This window comes from Rhinatrema bivittatum, chromosome 5 (genome assembly GCF_901001135.1).
Source record: "Rhinatrema bivittatum chromosome 5, aRhiBiv1.1, whole genome shotgun sequence".
In the NCBI taxonomy this organism is placed as follows: Eukaryota; Metazoa; Chordata; class Amphibia; order Gymnophiona; family Rhinatrematidae; genus Rhinatrema; species Rhinatrema bivittatum.
Window position 1 is genome coordinate 296,616,676 of NC_042619.1, and position 21,568 is coordinate 296,638,243.

Genomic DNA, 21,568 nt, shown 5'->3' on the forward strand with positions numbered 1-21,568 from the left:
ACCGAACTTTATTGGCATCTGTTAGAATGTACGATATCCTACATTTACTTACCTTAGTCTATGTGCCTATTTGTAAACCGTTGCGATGGGATATAACTTAGCGACGGTATAGAAAAGTTTTAAAATAAATAAATAAATAAGTCATTTAGGCCCATTACCAACTACTACACAATTTCCTTACATACTGTATGGTGCTTCCAAATTGTGTGATTTTAAGATCCTGTTTTCAAGTGCTGAGCTTTGTAGCGATTTAGCAGTGTAATAGACAAATCTTGTAAACAAAAAATATAATACATTAGCTTATATAGTTAGTGTAGCTGGGTTCAAAAAAGGTTTGGATAAGTTCTTGGAGGAGAAGTACATTAAAGGCTATTAATCAAGTCTACTTAGTGAATAGCCACTGCTATTAATTGCATCAGTAGCATGGGATCTTCTTAGTGTTTGGGTAATTGCCAGGTTCTTGTGGCCTGGTTTGGCCTCTGTTGGAAACAGGATGCTGGGCTTGATGGACCCTTGGTCTGACCCAGCATGGCAATTTCTTATGTTCAAGTGTCTCAGCTACAAGAATAATTCTAAAAGAAAAAAACATACCCCTTAGAAGTATTACAGCTGTTAACATTTTTCTTTACCTCCACAGTTTATCATATATTCTCCCTCCCACTTTTTAAATTTGGCATTTTTTTCTCACTTGTAATCATCTAACCCCTATCTATATGAATTGCATAAGAGTCAAAACCAAATCATGCCCATAACTAATGAATATTTCTCTCCTCCTTATTCTTCCTGTTGAAACTAGAAGTCAATGCAAAAAAATGTGTCCAGTAAATAAGTGAACAGCCAATTAAAATAATGCACTTGTAAGATCTGTGGACCCTTGCTGCTGTAGCAAGATTGGCTCAGCCTACAGGAAAGGCCCCGCGGGTTCCCATCAACAGCTGGTGGAGCTATGCAGGGAAGAGACATACTAGGAGCTTAGTCTATACCGACCCCTTTCCCATTGTATCAAGCCCTTGGGTTCCAGGGCTCAGCAGGTCTTAGGTGAGAGTTTCTGTGATTATAGCCTAGGCATTGATCCAGGGCCAGGCCAGGGTCAAAGACAGGTGGCAGGTGAGAATGGTCAAAGTCCAGGCAAAGGTTGAATCCAGGTGTCAGTTCGAGGAGAGACAAGACAAGTGGAGCTGAGGATATGAGGCAAGGCTGGGTTGGAGAGAGGAGGAAAGGCGGGAATACAAGAACCAGGGACGAATCAGCAACAAACATTACACAGTTAGTGTAGGAGGCTTGTTGCTGAGCCACTGGAGCACGGTCTGTGGAGCCCTTATACAGTAAGGGCTGAATGATGTCATCAAGGGGTGCCGCAGAGGCCTTTAAAGGGAAGAGTTGTGTGCATGCCTATGGACATCTGGGGCAGGAGCAGGCTGGCGGCATGAGAGGCCACTCTCGGCGGTGCTGGGAAGTCAGCAGTGTCCTCTCTGCAGGTTGGCGTTCTGAGCTGTGTTAGGGGGTATTGGGGTGAGGGCTTCCCGCGAGCCACGTTCCTAACAACACTATGTTGGTTTCTAATAGCTTCTGTTCAGCCTTTTTCTGTAGAAGAGTTTCATTCTGTGGTACAGAATGCGATAATTGTTTCTTAATATTGTTCCAGCATTCATCTCCCTCTTCCCAGTTCCCTTAGTAGCAATGTGTTATCATGTATACCCTCCATGTTTAGAAGTTTGCTGATTTTTGGACAGTCTGTCATTATCAGGGTTAGGAGCCGATTCTTCTTCGGAGACTGACCGGGTTGCCACTTCCATCTGTACTGCAGCTGTAGAAAGATTTCCAGCTGCATGCTGATCACTGTCATTACTCAGGTCTCTTCCAGCTCGCTGCTGCTCTTTCCAGCCAGGCTCCTTGCTTACTGCGTGCCTGGAAGCTTGATTTGGAGGGCTCTGAGATGGCGGGGTTCCCACCCTTGCTGAAATTAATTTCCTGTTCAGGATCAAGAACGTTTCGACGTTTGTAGCACTATTCAAAAATCTTCTTTTCTCTTCATCTAAAAAAGTGAGTTTTGCAGGATGCCACAAAGCTAGTCTTAATTCCTTTGAGATCCACTTCCTTCTTGTATTCATGAGTGCCTTCTGTTTTCTCATTGTCTTTGAGCTCAAGTTTGGGAAGATCAGAAATCGTCAGTTTTCGTCCTGGAAGTGCAGTAACCTAACTGTATGTGGCTTATCTCCATCTTTAGGTCTTGGGCCGAGTTTTGCAGTGAGCCCACTTTATCTCGTATTTTAGGTAGAACATTATCAATTGGGAAACAGGATATAAACACATCTTTTACAAAAGACATTCGACAACCCAAAGCCCAGTTCCTGGTCAGTATTCCACTGACCTTACTCTCAGTTTTGTTAACTTTTGGCATAATCACAGACTTAAAGTTTTTGATTTCCTGAAGCATCAAATTTAAATTGGAGTCTGTGCAAACCTTTCTGTTTGGCTGCATGAACCTTCCCTGTTCATGCTGCATGGATGGAGCAGGGCTTCACTGCCAGATCTCTGTGCATTTTTTTTTTATAGATCTGATTTAAGTTTAGCAGATTTAGGAATTTCTTCCCCACATAGGGGGGTTGCACAATGGTTAGTTCTGGTCACTAAATTTTGCTGAAAGCTTCCACTCTTTGATTACCAATATATCTGAGATCTTATTACTTATTCCAAGGGCACATATGATTTCTGATTCTATTCTGATTTCCAGACTCTCCCTTTGTTACTCCCACAGGTTGAGATTTTTGCAGGTAAGTATCATTGTTCAGATATTAATTAGAGAGGGCTATTATACATTCTTCTCTTGGGCTCAGCAATCTAATAATTCTGAATTTTATAGCATAACATTTTTCCTGTAATAACTGAATTATATTTAGATCAGCATTAGACCTTTCTCATTGCTTCTTTGCTTAGATGTATGTTGCCTTCAGTGATTCTCTTTCATATCTTGTAGTATTCTTTGAGCTCATTTTTATCTTGTGCCATGCCTCAAACTTCATTTCACAAGTCTTGCACAAAGCATTTCCAGATTTCACAGCTCTTTGTACATATATGAGTTAATATTTTGAAGTAATGAAGCTATATAGCATCAGCACTTGATGTGGAATATAGTTCACTACGTTCCAGTACTAACATACCTCCTAGTCTTTTACTAGCCTGCAGTAAGCTTATACAGTATAAGCTCTCTTACTAGTATACGGTCATTAGGTTTTATAGACAGCATTTTGCAAAGCTGCCAGATATAAAGACAGTTGCTCCCAATTTCACCCGATTCCTGAGCCTTTGCAGTATAAAATGTAAATAAATAATACTTATCTGCATATAGAAAACAGAAATGTGTACTTTGCAGTTAATACAGAATCCTGTTGGCATCAGATTACCAAGCCTCAGTGTGCTCTTAAGGGCCTGCTTCCTGCTTTCATCCCCGATGCACAGTGTTTCTTCAGTCCAACTGAATCTCACTCCTCCCCTGCTGCAGTGAAACTAACAAACGCCATCTTCTGACCTGAACACCACAAGGCAGCTCGTGCTCAGGGTGTTAGCCTCCGCAGCACAGGGGGATCGGCAGCTCCGGGGTTTGCCTCTGTTTGCTACCTCCAAATTCAGCATAAGATTTTTCTTTTCATTCAGCAAATGTGCTCCCTCTACAAAACTTGGGGAAAGACATAATTCCAGGAGGGTAAGAGTATAACATTAAAAATGTTATTCTGGGGAGAGAGAGAGCAAAGAGGCTATGCAGCCCACTGGCATGGTGGCTCTCTAGCATCTCCTAGATGGCCAGTAAATTTGTTCTTCAGAATAGCTGCTACCAATGTCTCGCTCCCTGGTCTGTAGTTTCCTGGGTCACTCTTAGAATACTTTTTAAAAATGAGCATTACTATTGCTGCCAAGAGATGTATTTTAATCAGGTGGCTGGATAATTCCTCTCCTCCCTCCTCGACGTACAGATGTGGAGATCTGAGCTCATTGAGATGCTATGAATGGAATCTTACACAGCTATCCTGACTACTCAAAAGGTCAGGAGGGTGTGGGCTCCTTTTATTAAGACTATTTCCAGAAATGATTGGGAGAAACTACAGTTGCCCAGGGTCAGATCTTCATGAATTTCCCTTGAACTAGTTTTTTCATTGCTTGATCTCTTTTGGGATACAGTGTCATGGGGATACTGGACCTAAATTGTGGATTTTGGAAGGAGTTTTTATTTTTTTTATCCCTCTTTTTTTAATCACATGTTCCAATATTTTATATTCTATTCCAATGTTTACTGATAGATGCAAGGAATTTTAAACTTGGATGCAGGGCAAAATGCTGTTATTGCTGTAGGTTGATAACTAATATGAACTTTATTATTACTCTTCTAATGAAGGGGAGATAATGGGGGAAATGTCATATATTACATTGTTTTACAATGTTTGGTGTTCAGTCTTTAAGAAATATTCTGGAATAAAACTTTGAAGTTAGTTAAGTCTACAGTTTCATTTATTAGGTTGGTTTTTTTTCAGAGCTCTGGGATATATATACCATCAGGACCCAATGATTTGTTGTTCTTTAGTTTGTCAATTTGCTCTATTACATCTTCCCAGTTCACCGTGATTTTCTTTAGTTCCTCTGTGAATTATCACCCTCAGAGAATGTGTTCAGGATAAATATCACCCCCAAAATCCTTCTCTGTAAAGACCGAAACAAAGAAGTCATTTAAAGGTGAATTTTAAAAGCCCAGTGTGTGCCAAAATCGGGAGATGAGTGTGCATGTAGAGCTTACATATGCCCGTCATATTTTAAAAGCCATCCAGATGTGCGCACAGCGGGAGATACATGCGCATCTCACTCCATTTCAAAAAGGGACATGGTGTGGGTGAAGTCAGGGTGTTCCAGAGCATGGCCAAGAAATGTGTGCATAAATACGTGCCTGAGCATGCGCCCAGATCTGCTATGGAGGAAGTGTAACTTCAAAAATAAAACAGATCTGGGGTAACTGGGGGAAGTGCAGGCTATTGACCTGGCTCTTAACTGAGCAAACTGATGAAACAAGCAATAGTGTGGATATGTGCCTGTTATAAAATACCCTGATTTACATGGTAGAATTGAGATTTATGTGCCAAGTGCACATCCAGTGTATTTTACAACATGCACATGTTGTAAAATCGCCACATCCCTCGGTGCGTGCCGATGTACATGCATCAATGTGCACCCACCTGCCTTGTTACCATCCCTGTTTTTTGCTGTTGCCTTGTCTTCCCCAAGTGCCCTTTTTACCCCTCGGCCATGTAGTGGTCTAAGGGGCTTCTTGCTTCAAATGTAAAGTTGTTATTTTGGTTGCCTCTCTGGCAAGCTTTTTTTCAAATTCTTTTTTGGCCTGATTTACTTCCAACTTGCCAGTGCTTGTGCTCTTTCCTATTTTCTTCATTAGGATCCAGCTTCCACTTTATAAAAGATATCCTTTTGGCTTTAATAGCCTTTTTCACCTCACCAGTTGTTTAGGCATCTTTCTACCTTTTCTAATGCATGGAATATGCCTTGTCTGGGCTTCTGAGATGGTGTTTTCAAACAGTGTCCATGTCTCATTAAAAAGTTTTAACCTTTGTAACTACTCTGTTTAGTTTTTTCCTAATTAATTTTCTCATTTTATTATTGTCGTCATGTTTAAAGTTAAGTGCTGCAGCAGTAGTTTTCCTTAATGCCCACTCTTCAGGGATTGTATTAAATCTGATTAGGTTACGATCACTATTGCCAAGCAGCCTTATTACCGCTACCTCTCCCACCAGATCTTGCATTGCAGTGAGTATTAGTTTTAGAGTAGTCCCCCCTCTTGTTATTTCCAGGACAAGCTACTCCATGAAGCTGTCATTTATAGCATCTAGAAACTTAACCTCCCTAGCATGTCCCAACAGAACATTTCCCAGTGAATATGGGGTGATTGAGATTTCCCATTATTACAGTTTTGCCTAAATTGTTGGCTTTCCTATTTTCTGTGAGCATTTCACTGTCTGTCCCTTCATCCTAGCCAGGCAGATGGTGTACTTTTCGCCGTTACACAGGGAATTTCTATCCATAGGGATTCCACAGTATGTTTCTGTTTCTTGTGGGACTTTTATCCTGTTTGACTCTGCCATCTTTGACAGATAGCTCCACTCCTCCACCAATATGACCTGGTCTCTTATTTTGATATAATTTGAACCCTGTTATCAGTGTCCCACTGGTTATCCTCCTTCCATCAGGTCTCTGAGATATGTATTATGTTTAAATATCCATTCAGTGCCAAACATTCTAACTCTCCAATCTTATTTTATAGAGTTCTGGCATTCACATACAAATAATTCAAATTCATTTTTAATTATATTCACAATCTGCCCAGTAGTCAAAATGGATAGTTTGGAATCATTTATCTCTGTCTGCTCTTTATTTAAATGTACCTGAGCTACTTTTGCCTTAATCACAACCTCTCTATTGGGATAGCCTGACTTCCCTCTTATGCCAGTTTCCTTTGAATACACCTCACTCTCAGCCATTCGCTCCTGAGCGACTGTCAGTTCCCCTCCATGGTCTAGTTTTTCTTATGGGGATCTACCTGTCCAGCCGTTCCTCAAACATTGCCTTTGTTAACACAGGTTGGGAGGCAGGAGGGGTGACCGTACCTTCCTGGGAAATATGAGTTGTATCGATGGCAGTCACTTGGATCCCTGGAGACTGTTTTGATTCCCAGGAATGCATCAAGAATGAACATTCCTCTCTGCTGGAAAGCTTCAGGGGTTTCATGGCCATGGTCATAATGTCCCCATTCCTTTCACAGTGCACCAATGGAGTTGGACGCAGATGCTTTTTGACCTTTGCCTGATGCTTGGCATTGAAACTTTTTAATGTCAGAACTGAAGAGGCTGAACTCTTTGCCTTCCTTGGGTGGGAGGAGATATTTATTTTATTTATTTAGGAAGACTTATGAAACGCCTTATAGATTATAGTAAATCTCTCAAAGCGAAGTGTACATCGAACAGAACATTCAGACATCAAACTGAAAGAATTATTTAAGAACCATAAAACAAGGGTCAAAAAACCAGGATGATAAATAAGAGTCAAGTAGAAGTGACCTGCTGTTGGTTGCTCTATGCCAGGTTAGGTGGACACCTGATTTCTGAAGCCTTTTATTCATTTTCAGTTGAAACTTGATATTCACCACCTTGAGACAAGTTCTCAATTGGGAAGAGGTTAGGAGTGGTTGAGTGGTGCCGAACAGGATATCTACTGCAGGTCTTCTCTGTGAGAGGCTGCTGACATGTGGGAAGGAAAGGATTAAGTACCTTACAATAGGGATCCTCATTGGGAGAATTGGCATAATAGGTTGGACTGAAGCAGAACTGGATGAACAGCCGTGAAGGGTACTAACTGATAAGATTGGACTGAAGGAAGTGAACATCCATGCTTTTAGTTTTCTTCTGGAAGGTGAGGTAGCATGTTTCACGATGAATGAGCTGAGGGACCTCATTATAGAGTTTGGGAGCGTAGCAAATAAAGATTTTTCTGTCTTGTGCTAGACAGTTTTGCAGCAGTTAGGGGAGGGAAGACAAGAGTTCTCTAGAGAGGGTATAGAGTGTCAGCTGCAAGAGATACTCTGGGGCCACTTTATTTATACACTTGAAGGTGAGACAGGGAATTTTGAATTTTAGCCTGGCTTCTATGGGGAGTCAGTGTAGATCTTGTAGGATGGGCCTTATATGGTCTGAGAATTTGGTGCCTGCTAAGAGTCTAGCCGCAGAGTTTTACACGAGTTGTAGACATCACAAAATGGTCTTAGAGATACTACTTAATAGGGCATTGCAGTAATCTAGCTGACTGGTGATTAAAATATGATTGATTGAAGCTAAGTTATTCTGATTGAACTAGTGGCATAGTTGTCTAATCCAGTTGAGGTGCATGAAAGAGGCTCTTATTACATTGGTGATGTGTGACATCATTGACAGTGTCAGGTTGAGTTGGACCCCCAGGTTCCAGTCCCGATTCTTTTGGTTGGAGGAGGGGTGCTTGCTAGGGTTGTTAAGGATGTTAAGGAAGAGGATGTTGGGAGGTACCCGTAATGGAGAAGGTTTTCATGGGTAATGATTCAGATGGACTGAATCAAATCACGATGAACCTAGAAGATGTGGTAGGCCTGATTGACAAACTGAAGAGTAGTAAATCACCTGGACCGGATGGTATACACCCCAGAGTTCTGAAAGAACTAAAAAATGAAATTTCAGACCTATTAGTAAAAATTTGTAACCTATCATTAAAATCATCCATTGTACCTGAAGACTGGAGGATAGCAAATGTAACCCCAATATTTAAAAAGGGCTCCAGGGGCGATCCGGGAAACTACAGACCGGTTAGCCTGACTTCAGTGCCAGGAAAAATAGTGGAAAGTGTTCTAAACATCAAAATCACAGAACATATAGAAAGACATGGTTTAATGGAACAAAGTCAGCATGGCTTTACCCAAGGCAAGTCTTGCCTCACAAATCTGCTTCACTTTTTTGAAGGAGTTAATAAACATGTGGATAAAGGTGAACCGGTAGATATAGTATACTTGGATTTTCAGAAGGTGTTTGACAAAGTTCCTCATGAGAGGCTTCTAGGAAAAGTAAAAAGTCATGGGATAGGTGGCGATGTCCTTTCGTGGATTGCAAACTGGTTAAAAGACAGGAAACAGAGAGTAGGATTAAATGGACAATTTTCTCAGTGGAAGGGAGTGGACAGTGGAGTGCTTCAGAGATCTGTATTGGGACCCTTACTTTTCAATATATTTATAAATGATCTGAAAAGAAATACGATGAGTGAGATAATCAAATTTGCAGATGACACAAAATTGTTCAGAGTAGTTAAATCACAAGCAGATTGTGATAAATTGCAGGAAGACCTTGTGAGACTGGAAAATTGGGCATCCAAATGGCAGATGAAATTTAATGTGGATTAAGTGCAAGGTGATGCATATAGGGAAAAATAACCCATGCTATAATTACACAATGTTGGGTTCCATATTAGGTGCTACAACCCAAGAAAGAGATCTAGGTGTCATAGTGGATAACACATTGAAATCGTCGGTTCAGTGTGCTGCGGCAGTCAAAAAAGCAAACAGAATGTTGGGAATTATTAGAAAGGGAATGGTGAATAAAACGGAAAATGTCATAATGCCTCTGTATCGCTCCATGGTGAGACCGCACCTTGAATACTGTGTACAATTCTGGTTGCCGCATCTCAAAAAAGATATAATTGCGATGGAGAAGGTACAGAGAAGGGCTACCAAAATGATAAGGGGAATGGAACAGCTCCCCTATGAGGAAAGACTAAAGAAGTTAGGACTTTTCAGCTTGGAGAAGAGAAGGCTGAGGGGGGATATGATAGAGGTATTTAAAATCATGAGAGGTCTAGAACGGGTAGATGTGAATCGGTTATTTACTCTGTCAGATAATAGAAAGACTAGGGGGAACTCCATGAAGTTAGCATGTGGCATATTTAAAACTAATCAGAGAAAGTTCTTTTTCACTCAACGCACAATTAAACTCTGGAATTTGTTGCCAGAGGATGTGGTTAGTGCAGTTAGTATAGCTGTGTTTAAAAAAGGATTGGATAACTTCTTGGAGGAGAAGTGCATTACCTGCTATTAATTAAGTTGACTTAGAAAATAGCCACTAGGGATGTGAATCATTTTTCTAACGAATTGAAATATTTTATGATATTTCTAAATTCGTTAGAAATCGGTTAAAATAAAGAAACGATCAATTTTACCCCCGATTTTTCGTAAAAATCGTTTTCCGGGTTAGTGCGCGCTAACATGTTAGCGCGCACTAACAAAAAAACATTTATTTTTGTTATTTTTTGTTATTTTTTTGCTATTTGTAGGCGCACACTAACCCAAAAAACGATTTTTCACAAAAAAAACAAAAAACGGGGAAACACGGGAAAACGATTTTTTCCCGTGGACAGACGATCCCGAAAGCGGGAACGATCGGGCACCCGATTCACATTCCTAATAGCCACTGCTATTATTTATTTAATGCTTTTTTATACCTGCATTCATGATACAGATCATATCATGCCGGTTTATAAGGAACCAGGGTCAAAATAGTAACAATAGCATTAACGTAACAGAGAAAGGCAAAAGTTACAATAAAACGAGGGTAATGGAATTTGGGGAAGAGGAAGCCAGAGCGAAAGAAACTTGTTGATTATAACAAATTATAATGTACTGTAAATTACTGTAAATCATATTACTATAAACAGTAATATGAAATAGACTTAGTTTTTGAGTACTTGCCAGGTTCTTTTGGTCAAGATTGGCCACTGTTGGAAACAGGATGCTGGGCTTGATGGACCCTTGTTCTGACCCAGTATGGCATGTTCTTATGTTCTTATGATCGGTTATTTACACTTTTGGATAATAGAAGGACTAGGGGGCACTCCATGAAGTTAGTAAGTAGCACATTTAAGACTAATTGGAGAAAATTATTTTTCTCTCAATTCACAATTAATCTCTGGAATTTGTTGCCAGTAGATGTGGTTAGTGCAGTTATTGTAGCTGGGTTCAAAAAAGGTTTGGATAAGTTCTTAGAGGAGAAGTCCAATAACTGCTATTAATAAAGTTGACTTAGGGAATGGCCTCTGCTATTACTGGCATCAGTAGCATGGGATCTTCTTGGTGTTTGGGTACTTGCTAGGTTCTTGTGGCCTGGTTTGGCCTCTGTTGGAAACAGGATGCTGGGCTTGATGGACCCTTGGTCTGACCCAGCATGGCAATTTCTTATGTTCTTAAGAAGCTTCCATGTGGATGTGCGGCAGTATGGCATGCAGTACATGCCTAGTGGGCATGCTCAAAGTTCTAGAAACTTTGAGATAAAAGTTCCGTGCCAGGCTCTATTTGATGATATCACCCACTTGTGAAGACTGACATCCTGCTTGGCCTTGGAGGAATAAGCGTTTCTTGTTTACCTGTTTCATCCCATTCAAGATTTTATACCTCTATCATATCTCCTCTCAGTTGTCTTTTCTTCCAGCTAAAGAGCCCTAACCTTTAGCCTTTCTTCATAGGGGAGCTGTTCCATCACCCTTATCTGTATCTTTTCTAGTTCCACTGTATCTTTTTTGAGATGGAATGACCAGAACTGCACACTATAATCTAACAGATGAATATTCAAAGGAGTTAATGCATGTAAATGTAATATACTATTGTGGCAATTTTCAAAAGTTATTTACCTGTGTTAAGTGCATTTACACATTTAAAACCCAGTTTTAAATGAGTAAATGCTTTTGAAAATCAAGCCCTAGGTGCGGGTGCACCTTGGGTTAGTACAAAAAGGCATTTGTAATATCCTCTGGGGGTTTTTTCCATTCCTTTCCTTATAATACCTAACATTCCGTTTGCTTTTTTGATCACCATTGCACACTGAGCTGAGGATTTCAAAGTATTGTCCACAATGACTATAAAATTCTTTTCTTGGGTGGTGCTGGCCAACAATGGAATCCAGCATTGTGTACCTATAATTAAGATTATTCCCTGCCTTTCCAATAAAAACTGCTCCAGGCAACATATATCAGTAAAACAAATACATCAAACATAAAATAAAAATACATAGTAGTGTTCCAAGAAATCTCATTCAGATTGTTTAGTCAGCCTATAATAACAAACATAGAACCAATAAAATATGTGCATAAAAAATACTGTAAGGCCAGAAAAAATGTCAGCCAAAGGCAGTAAAATAGTTGTAGCTAATCTAAAAGCACTTATCAAAAGAGCACACAATTATATAATCAAATCAAAAAGTACATTACACTCTTTAAAACAGTAAGTAAAAGAACTAAAACACAGTAATAAAAATCAGTACCCCAAAAATATTTAACATTTTTCATAAAAACAAAGTTTGTGTGCACCCTCCCTCACCCCAACTAATTTGACAATTTCAAGGTGACTGGAAATCAAACATTCTCAGGTATGGCAGGCAGTTTATTTTTATATTTAGAAGTTTTAATTATTGGGTGGTGTTTGATGTGTCTGCTGTTTTGAAGTATTTTATTGATGTTTGGAACATTTCTTTTTAAATTTGTGTGTGAATTTTTAATGATTGTCAGCTGTTTTGAAATTTTTATTCTTTTTATTGGTATGGTTTTATTATTATGATTGCAGTTTTATATTAATTTTGTTATTTGATGTTTTATGAGGCTTTGAGGGAGTATACTGGAAACTTCTTCAAACTACCTTAATGCTTATTATTTTATAAGAATTATGTATGTTGCTTTACCTGTAAACCGCATTGAACAATCCATGGAGAAAGCAGTATAGAAATGTTTTTAAATAAATAAATTTACCAACCCACAGGGAATCCTTGGTGAAGGGAGGAGCCCCTCACCAGAGTTTAAGAACTGGAAAGTTTAGACGGGACCTGGGGAGCAGGCAGGAAGCCACTGTATGAGAAAACCTGCTATGTTTGAGGACTGTGTGTTACCTGAAGTTAAAGTGCACTGTATCATTTGCTGAATTTGCTTTACTCTTCAATATTCACTGTAAATAACACAACTGGGAAACAGCCAGAATTTGCCTCCTTATTCTTTCTTGCTGTTTCTAAGCCGCTGTTGCCCAAGTTAGCACAGAGGCATGGTAATATTTCTGTTTTTCTATTGCTGTACTACATATAGAATTTGGCTTGTTGCAGTTTCCAATTCAATTTTTGTCTGCATGTTTCTATTTATACTTTTTTATGGTCCCATTATTCTGTATTTGGTGAAGTTCTGCATGTGTGACTGAGGTGAGGTATTCTGCTAGCTAGTGTTTAGTTTCTGTGTAGGGATCTATAGCAGCCTGGCCTGTTCTGTTTTCCTAGTAGGAGGTGTATTGGCATGATGGGGGGAGGACGTGAGAGACATTTATCTCTTCTTTTTATAATTTTGTTTTTGTGTGGGGAAAAATATCAGTTTCAATCATATTTTTACATAGCTCTTGAATAGTTTAACTGAAAATAATGTCAAAATTAATATTCCATTTGTGTGAAAGGAATCCGGTGGATCAAGGTGCAGACTGGCTTGTGGCACTCAAAGACCAGAGTCCCCCACCCCTGGTTTAAATCTTGGCCTACCACTTCAAAAAGGTTGCCTACCCCAGATTTATAAATAAGGCTCTTCGAGCCATGAGAAGCCTGGCACATACCCTCAGATATTGACCTCCCCCTCTGAAGGGCAGTCAAAACCTATTGTCATACCTAAATATAATAAAACTCATTCCCATCCACAAGGGAGAACTCATCTTTTAAATTAGAAAAATAACAAAATTGCCTTTAGTCCACAATTGCCCCTCTTAACAAAGACCCGAATGCCTCCCCTCTCTTAAAAAAACTTTAAATTGTGGTGATTGTTAAAATTCTAAAGTGAACTTATCCTTGTGCTGGATATGTACGACAGCGTTGGACAAGGGTGGGAGGTGTGCATATGTTTGAAAGTGTATCTTTCATGATATACACGCATGATACATTTCATTTTTGGGAAATGTGTAAAAGGAAATGGAACGTTTGCTTAGTGTGCATAAGAAACAAATGCACACTTAGGAGTTGATTTTCAAGAGTACGCACCCGGCGCACGCACATGGACGCAGCTATTTTATAACGTGTGCATCATAAAATACAATATTTGTGCACATGCGTGGTGGATTTTAACATTTGGGTGGGCACTTGTGGGTGGATGGCCTCCTTCATGCGCGGGGGTGGGGGGGAATTTTAAAAGCCCACGTGCGGTGACACAATTGGGCATCCCCCAGTTTCCTCCCAGTCTGCTCCAATTAAGGAGCAAACTGGGAGGGAACTTTCCTATGCCTAACCCTACCCTTCCTACCTCTTCCCCTCTCCTCCTCTACCCCTACCCCCTACCTCCCTTAAATTATAAAAAATTTTTACCTTGTTGCTCCTCTGGAGCAGCAGTAGATTCCACGCGCCAGCCGGCTGCTGATGCGCACTTCCCCGGGACAACGTCAAATGGCTGTGTCCCATCCTGCCCCCCCCCCCAACCCCCTGGCCTGTCCTTTCTGAGAAGCCCAGCACTTGTGTGCGTATCGGTAGTCACGCATGTGGCCAGGCCCTTTAGAAAATGTGCATGGTGCACGCAGGCCTGGCCACGCACATAACCGCCAGTATTTGCGCGCGTGGGCCTTTGAAATCGGAGCGGCCTCGGAGGGAACTTTCCTTCCACTTCCCCTCCATTCCCCTACCTAACCCACCCCCCCGGCCCTATCTAAACCCCCCCTACCTTTGTTGGCAGATTTACGCCTGCCGGCTGCTGGCACACCATCACCCGACCCGGAGGCTGGTCCGGAGGCCTCGACCACGCCCCCGGGCTGGCGACTCGCCCCCGGACATGCCCCCGGACACGATCCCTCCCGCCCCTTTTACGAAGCCCCGGGACTTACGCGCGTCCCGGGGCTATGCGCGCGCAGGCGGCCTATGCAAAATAGGCGCGCCGGCGCGCAGGGCTTTTAAAATCCGGCCCTTTATCAATAAGAAAAAAATCTATCCTGGAATAAGCACAATGAGGAGAAGAGAAACAAGAATAATCCCTCCTGGATGTTAACCATTCTCCATATATCAATTAGATCATATTTCATAACTAAGCTCTTTAATTTGTCTATGTATACAACTCCCCTGCCCAACCCGAGCAAAAACTGGTTTTTGCTCGAGTAAATACACTTTACTCAAGTAAGTGGGCTTTTCAAAATTGCTACAATATATGCCATTGAATTGTCCATAGGATTTACTCAAGTAAGTGCACTTTACTCGAGTAAATAGCTTTTGAAAATTGCTACGATAGTATGTCACATTTACATGCGTAACTCCTTTGAAAATGACCCCCTATGAACATAAGAACATGCCATACTGGGTCAGACCAAGGGTCCATCAAGCCCAGCATCCTGTTTCCAACAGTGGCCAATCCAGGCCATAAGAACCTGGCAAGAACCCAAAAACTAAGTCTATTCCATGTTACCGTTGCTAGTAATAGCAGTTGCTATTTTCTAAGTCAACTTAATTAATAGCAGGTAATGGACTTCTCCTCCAAGAACTTATCCAATCCTTATTTAAACACAGCTATACTAACTGCACTAATCACATCTTCTGGCAACAAATTCCAGTGTTTAATTGTGCGTTGAGTGAAAAAGAACGCTCTCCGATTAGTTTTAAATGTGCCACATGCTAACTTCATGGAGTACCCTCTAGTCTTTCTATTATCCGAAAGAGTAAAAAACCGATTCACATCTACCCATTCTAGACCTCTCATGATTTTAAACACCTCTATCATATCCCTCCTCAGCCGTCTCTTCTCCAAGCTGAAAAGTCCTAACCTCTTTAGTCTTTCCTCATAGGGGAGCTGTTCCATTCCCCTTATCATTTTGGTAGCCCTTCTCTGTACCTTCTGCATCGCAATTACATCTTTTTTGAAATGGGGCGACCAGAATTGTACACAGTATTCAAGGTGCGGTCTCACCATGGAGCAATACAGAGGCATTATGACATTTTCCGTTTTGTTCACCATTCCCTTTCTAATAATTCCCAACATTCTGTTTGCTTTTTTGACTGCCGCAGCACACTGTACCGACGATTTCAATGTGTTATCCACTATGACGCCTAGATCTCTTTCTTGGGTTGTAGCACCTAATATGGAACCTAACAATGTGTAATTATAGCATGGGTTATTTTTCCCTATATGCATCACCTTGCACTTATCCACATTAAATTTCATCTGCCATTTTGATGCCCAATTTTCCAGCCTCACAAGGTCTTCCTGCAATTTATTACAATCTGCTTGTGATTTAACTACTCTGAACAATTTTGTATCAACCATTAACCAAAGAAAATAGTTGTCTGTCAAACTATACCTTAACCACAATAAACCTTCCCTCCTTATCATATATAACATCATGGATATTAACTAGGAGATCCCTATAAAACATTATTTCCCACCCCCACCATATTTATTTCGTAAAGAACTAGAGGATAAAAATATATGAGAAAACTTGCTCCTCACCAGTCTCTCATCTCTTTTCCTAAGATGGGTTTCCTGCAAAAAAAAAATGGAAGCATTCATATGTAATGCTTCCTTAAATAAAAATTACTTCTTTAAAGGCATATTAAGATCCATAATATTAAGGGATACAATCTGAATAATTTTAGCCATGAAGCAGTGAAGAATAAAACACCAAAACATCCCCATAAGAGATCATCTTCACAATAATAAAAGAGAACAAACAGTCATAATAATAAACAACTTCCTTCCAAGTTAACCACACACAGAGAAGTAGAAATTTTTCCAGAGCATAATATAAAAAAGTACCTATACAACCCCAACAACTCTCAACCCCCATCCCAACATCCCATACTCTTCACCCTCCCATCTAAACCTTCCATCAGAATCTTCACCATCAAACGAGCACAAAGCCTAAAGATCAAAATGAGGAATGACATCAGCAACCAGGAGAATCTCCACTACAATCCAACCAAAAATAAAGGTATAAGAATTATTTATTAATGCTCGAGTCCCTGATAATGGTTAATATTATTATCATGTGTTTTCTTACTGGAGAGAATTTGGTTAGGATAGGCTCTATCCTATAGCAGATTTTTTTCTCAACATAAGATAGAGGTAATATGTCTGAATTTGTAGATCATTAAAAATCTCAGTTTTATTTTACCCCCAGTCCAATGATCCTCATGTAAACAGACCATGATATGCCTAAGGATATTAGATCTGGGTGCCTGTAGCCCTTGGTGCGCTCTATCAACCATGACTTCAATATCTTTATTAGAATAGTCACTCACCAAGTGTATGGCTTTACCAATTTGTTTTACCACTAGAAAGCAATCACTATAGGTCTCCCTATCCTCAGGATAGTGCTACAGGACCTATTCTCCAAGTTCTCAAGTTTGTTGGACATGTCTGAGTTAATTTTCTCTATCTCAGTAACTGCTCTGCAACTGCACCATAGCCTCGTAATGATCTTCCAACTTTGACTCTGCCGAATCAACCCTCCAGCCTGTTTCCAATATATCTATCCCCTTGGAGATCTTTCATAATTTCAAGCAATTCGGTCTTCACATCCAAATGTCTTTTTTAAAATCTTTGAGCCAGGCGCACAATTCTTTAATCACATGATCCTCACTGCTCCTACCCATGGCATCTCCATCAAGGCAGGTGCATGTTTCTGCATTACCTTCAGGACCACTCATCACCATTTTGTCTGCAGTGGATATTAGGCCTACACCTTCGGGTAGAAAAACTGCTTCAGAGGTGCTGAGGCTCTCTCACTTATGATGCTAATTGTAAAAAAAAAAAAAAAAAAAAAAGGGTCAGAACAGGATTTTGTGCGGTAGATGGATAAGGAGCTTTTCTCTTAGACTGCCATCCCTGTCATTGCCGTCGCTCACCGTGGACAGTTTTGAAAGTTGAGTGCTAACAGTCAATGTCCCACTGAATGACTCACGGGAGTTTGTTGCAGAGCTGTGAAGCAGAGCCCAAGAAAACTCTATTCCCAATTCTAGTCTCTGATATCTGATAGGGAAGGGGGATATAATCGAACCTTTTGTGAGAATCTGAAAGATTGGGATGATCTATACCAAGATAATTGAGAACTCAAGTATGAGGGTTCATACCCCTTAGTGTTTTAGAATTTAGTAATAACATTTGAAACTTACCACATTTACCCACAGGCAACCAGTGAAGTTCTTTTAATAATAGGCTTTTGCTTTCTGTAATTCTTTCAAAAATCATCCAGGCAGGTGCATTTTGGACAATTAGAAGTTTTTGAGTGTTTTTTTAAGGTAATTCTACATAAAGAGAATTACAGTATCCAAATGAGATATTGTTAGAGCTTGCATGATTGTTTTTAAGTTCCATATCTCCATATAATAATAATCCTAATGGCAGCAAATAAGTATTGAACAGAGTTTGGGCCAGTGAAGAATCATGGGGTACTCTGCATTATGGAGGCTATGGTTTAAATGAGATGTGATCAGACATTACCTTCTGGAATATCGCAATTATCAATGAATAAAAGCATTTTCCTGTGACATCCCTTATGCCCAAATTAAGTTCAGTAGAATGAAGTGATCCAGGGTATAAAATTTCACTGGTATATCTAGTGATATCAGCATTCAGGCCTTTCCCCCAATCCAGTTGGCATTGGAGGACATTGGCCATTGCTACCAATGAATCCCTACTAAGATCTCTCTCTCTGTAGCCTAACTGATCTGGTCCTGATATTATATCCTAAAAAAATACAACTATGCACTCTATCAATTTGCTCAAGAAAGGCAGATTAGAGAGCAGCCTATGGCTATCTCATAGAGCTCGATCTAGAGGTGGGTTTTTTGGGATAGGGTGGGCCACCGTTGTCTTTAGCCATGCTGGCGGCATCTCTTCCTTCAGTGAGGTGTTCATTATAAGCCAGGGGTGGGCAACTCTGATCCTGGAGTGACAAGGTCTGGTTTTCAGTGAGAAATATTTGCATGCACTGGCTCCATTTTATACATATTTTTCTCATGCATATTCATTGTGGATATCCTGAAAACCAGATCTATTTGTGGCACTCTAGGACCAGAGTTGCCCAATCCTGTTATAAGCATTTGAAAGTCCAGTACCTGCCCCTCAGATCACCCTCCCATACTAATCACAAGGGAAAAGTTGGGGCCCTCATGTGCATCGCGTTATTGTTAACCTCCTCTGCCTCCTGGAAATGAAATCCTGGTATCTCTATATTTGATGTAGAATCTATTAAATCAGATAAGTCTTGGAAGGGTCAACCCTTGACTCAAAGTTGTATGAGGAAGGGGGGGGGGGGGCAAAATAGCGCATGTACAAACGAGCACATGCTGCTGTCCTCCCTCGACCTGCCCCCACCGGAATGCCTCTTTTTAATGTGGATAAAGGTACATGTTCCACAGAGACCACGTTCTATTTCAGGAGGACATTGTCAGTCAGGGCCATTTTATCAGGGTAAATGCCTTTGAAAGTCGCCCTCCCCCCCCCCCCCCCAAATTAGTGGAGGGGTGGCCACCTGCAGTTCTCAAGAGCTTCTAACTGGCCTGGATATTCAGAATATGCACAATGAACGTGCAGGAGAGAAAGACCTGCATGCTCTGGAGGCAGTGAGTACAAATATCTCTCATGCATACTCATTGTGGATTGTCCTGAAAACCAGATCTGGTTGTGGCTCTTGAGAACTGGAGTTGGCCTCCCCATGCATTAGTGCATTTTTCTCTCTTAGGGTCTCGATAGGAATCGACATCGTTTGGGTCCTCTCTCTGAGTGCTGTGGAATATTGTACAGTTTCGAATAATAGAAGGACTAGGGGGCATTCCATGAAGTTAGCAAGTAGCACATTTAAGACTAATCGGAGGATATTATTTCACTCAATGCACAATAAAGCTCTGGAATTTGTTGCCAGAGGATGTGGTTAGTGCAGTTAGTGTAGCTGGGTTCAAAAAAAGGTTTGGATAAGTTCTTGGAGGAGAAGTCCATTAAAGGCTATTAATGAAGTTTACTTAGGTAATAACCACTGCTATTAATTGCATCAGTAGCATGGGATCTTCTTAGTGTTTGGGTACTTGCCAGGTTCTTATGGCCTGGTTTGGCCTCTGTTGAAAACAGGATGCTGGGCTTGATGGACCCTTGGTTTGACCCAGCATGGCAATTTTTTATGTTCTTATGTTCTTAAGATGTATTAATTTGAGGTGTGTGTTTGGTTCAAATAAAGACAAAGTTTGAAAGATATTCCTTGCTTCTCTCCCAAGCCTTTTGCCCAGTTCTTCTTGGCCCAGAAATGTGGGATCCTGTACCAGATGTGATGCCTGAATCTCTGGCATGGCAGTACATGGTGGGATCACGTGTCTGTCTGGTTTTTTTTTGTAGGTATGTGTTTGCTCAGAACTTGTTTGAACTTGGCTACATGGATGAAGTTGAATGGGCAATCTACCAGGACTGGCATTCCTTCCTGGTCCACCAGTTTGAGGACAGAGTTGCTCTCGATGGAATCATCTATTTGCAGGCCACGCCAGAGGTATGTTCAGGGAGGGGTAAGCAGCCCTAAGTAAGCTCATCCTCCCTCTGCGTTTTCTACCTTCTTCCTCTCTCCAGCTCTTTGAATGATTCCCCAGAGAAAGGGGAAGGGGTAAAGTGATGCAAAGTGAGAGAAAATAGGGAAATGTGAAAAGAGAGAGACTGAAGGTTATAATGAAACCTCCTTCAGATGTGATAAAGAAATGTTAAATTGTATATACTGCATATTATTTATGGAGGAAGAAAGCACTGCATTGATGCCCCCTTGTGGAGTATCAGATTATTCATCGCTAGAAGCTAAACTGATGCCTCTAAGCAAGTTAGTAAGTAATGTTTTTTCTTTTCTTTTTAACAATAATGCCCATACATTGTAACCTACCTAACAGTGGCAGTGATGGGGGTTATATGTAAGGTGACTAGACAGCTCTACATCAGAAGGGACCAGCTAGCCAATCATAGTTTGATCCCATTGCATGCAGGGAGTTATAGTTCTGATTTCCCTATTGTGATCCCTAAGAAAAGCAGCAACTGCATCTCCCTGCAAGCAGTGGAGTAAAACCAGCCTCAGCCTTCCTCTCAGAAGCTTCCCAGGCACTGAGTGTGCAAGTCCAGTCCTTGAGGACCACAAACCAGTAAAATGGTCAGAATGTACACACTAAATATTCATGAGGTTTATTTGCAGACACTTGATCTAAGAAAGAGATTATTTAGCATATTTTGTTTACGTTGAAAATCAGACTGAATTGTAGCCCCGGAGGACCATCACCCACTCTCAATTACAACTATTGAAATAAGTATATTTTTAGGTATTTTCTGTATCAAATGGCTCTAAACAATGTAATTGGAGTGAGTCAGTCCTGATCTTACCCTCCAATGCATCTCTGGCCTTTTAGCCTCAGAGAATTTGGTACTAGAAATTCAGAAATGCAACAAAACAAAACCAGGATAGGCTGATCTTGTCCAGATGGCACAAAGCCTGTTGATAACTTAATATTGAAGTCTAGCATGCAGTGGACCAGCCACACCTCTGGAAAGAGGTAGGCACAGCCAGTGCAGTGATGCTGAGTTTGTGTTTTGCCTTATCAGAAATGCCTGGAGCGGTTGCATCGAAGGGCGAGGTTTGAAGAGCAGGGGGTCCAGCTGGAATACCTGGAAAGGCTGCACACGCAACACGAAAACTGGTTAACTGAAAAAAACACAGAGTGAGTGACTCTCCCAGCCCCTTCTGTGCTGTATTAGAACTTTCTGCTCATTAGCAAGCTAATTAAAAAAAAAACCGTGGGAGAGCTGGCGCTCCGTGTTGAGCACCTGCTCTCCTGATGCGCGCCCAGGCACCTCCCCTGGGCGCGCGATTCTGTATTTAAGTTAGGCCGCACGCTAAAAAAGAGGCGCTAGGGACAATAGCGCATCCCTAGCACCTCCTTATTAGTGGAAGAGGCAGCTTAAGTGCTAAATCAGCAAGTTTTTAATTGAGTGCCAGGGCTGGAGAGCAGCT

General features: G+C 40.9%; 1 protein-coding gene across 2 annotated transcripts in view; it reads left to right on the forward strand.

Moving 5' to 3' along the window:
• The window catches only part of DGUOK (deoxyguanosine kinase), a 124,851-nt gene that overhangs the window by 63,370 nt on the left and 39,913 nt on the right, over positions 1–21,568 (forward strand). For both annotated transcript variants that reach the window (XR_003857087.1, XM_029604149.1), the window contains exons 4-5: positions 19,927–20,074; positions 21,160–21,275. Coding sequence is in view for 1 of the 2 variants with exons in the window: in XM_029604149.1 (XP_029460009.1) it covers positions 19,927–20,074; positions 21,160–21,275 (264 nt within the window). In the remaining variant the exon portion in view is untranslated. The remainder of the gene's footprint in view (positions 1–19,926; positions 20,075–21,159; positions 21,276–21,568) is intronic.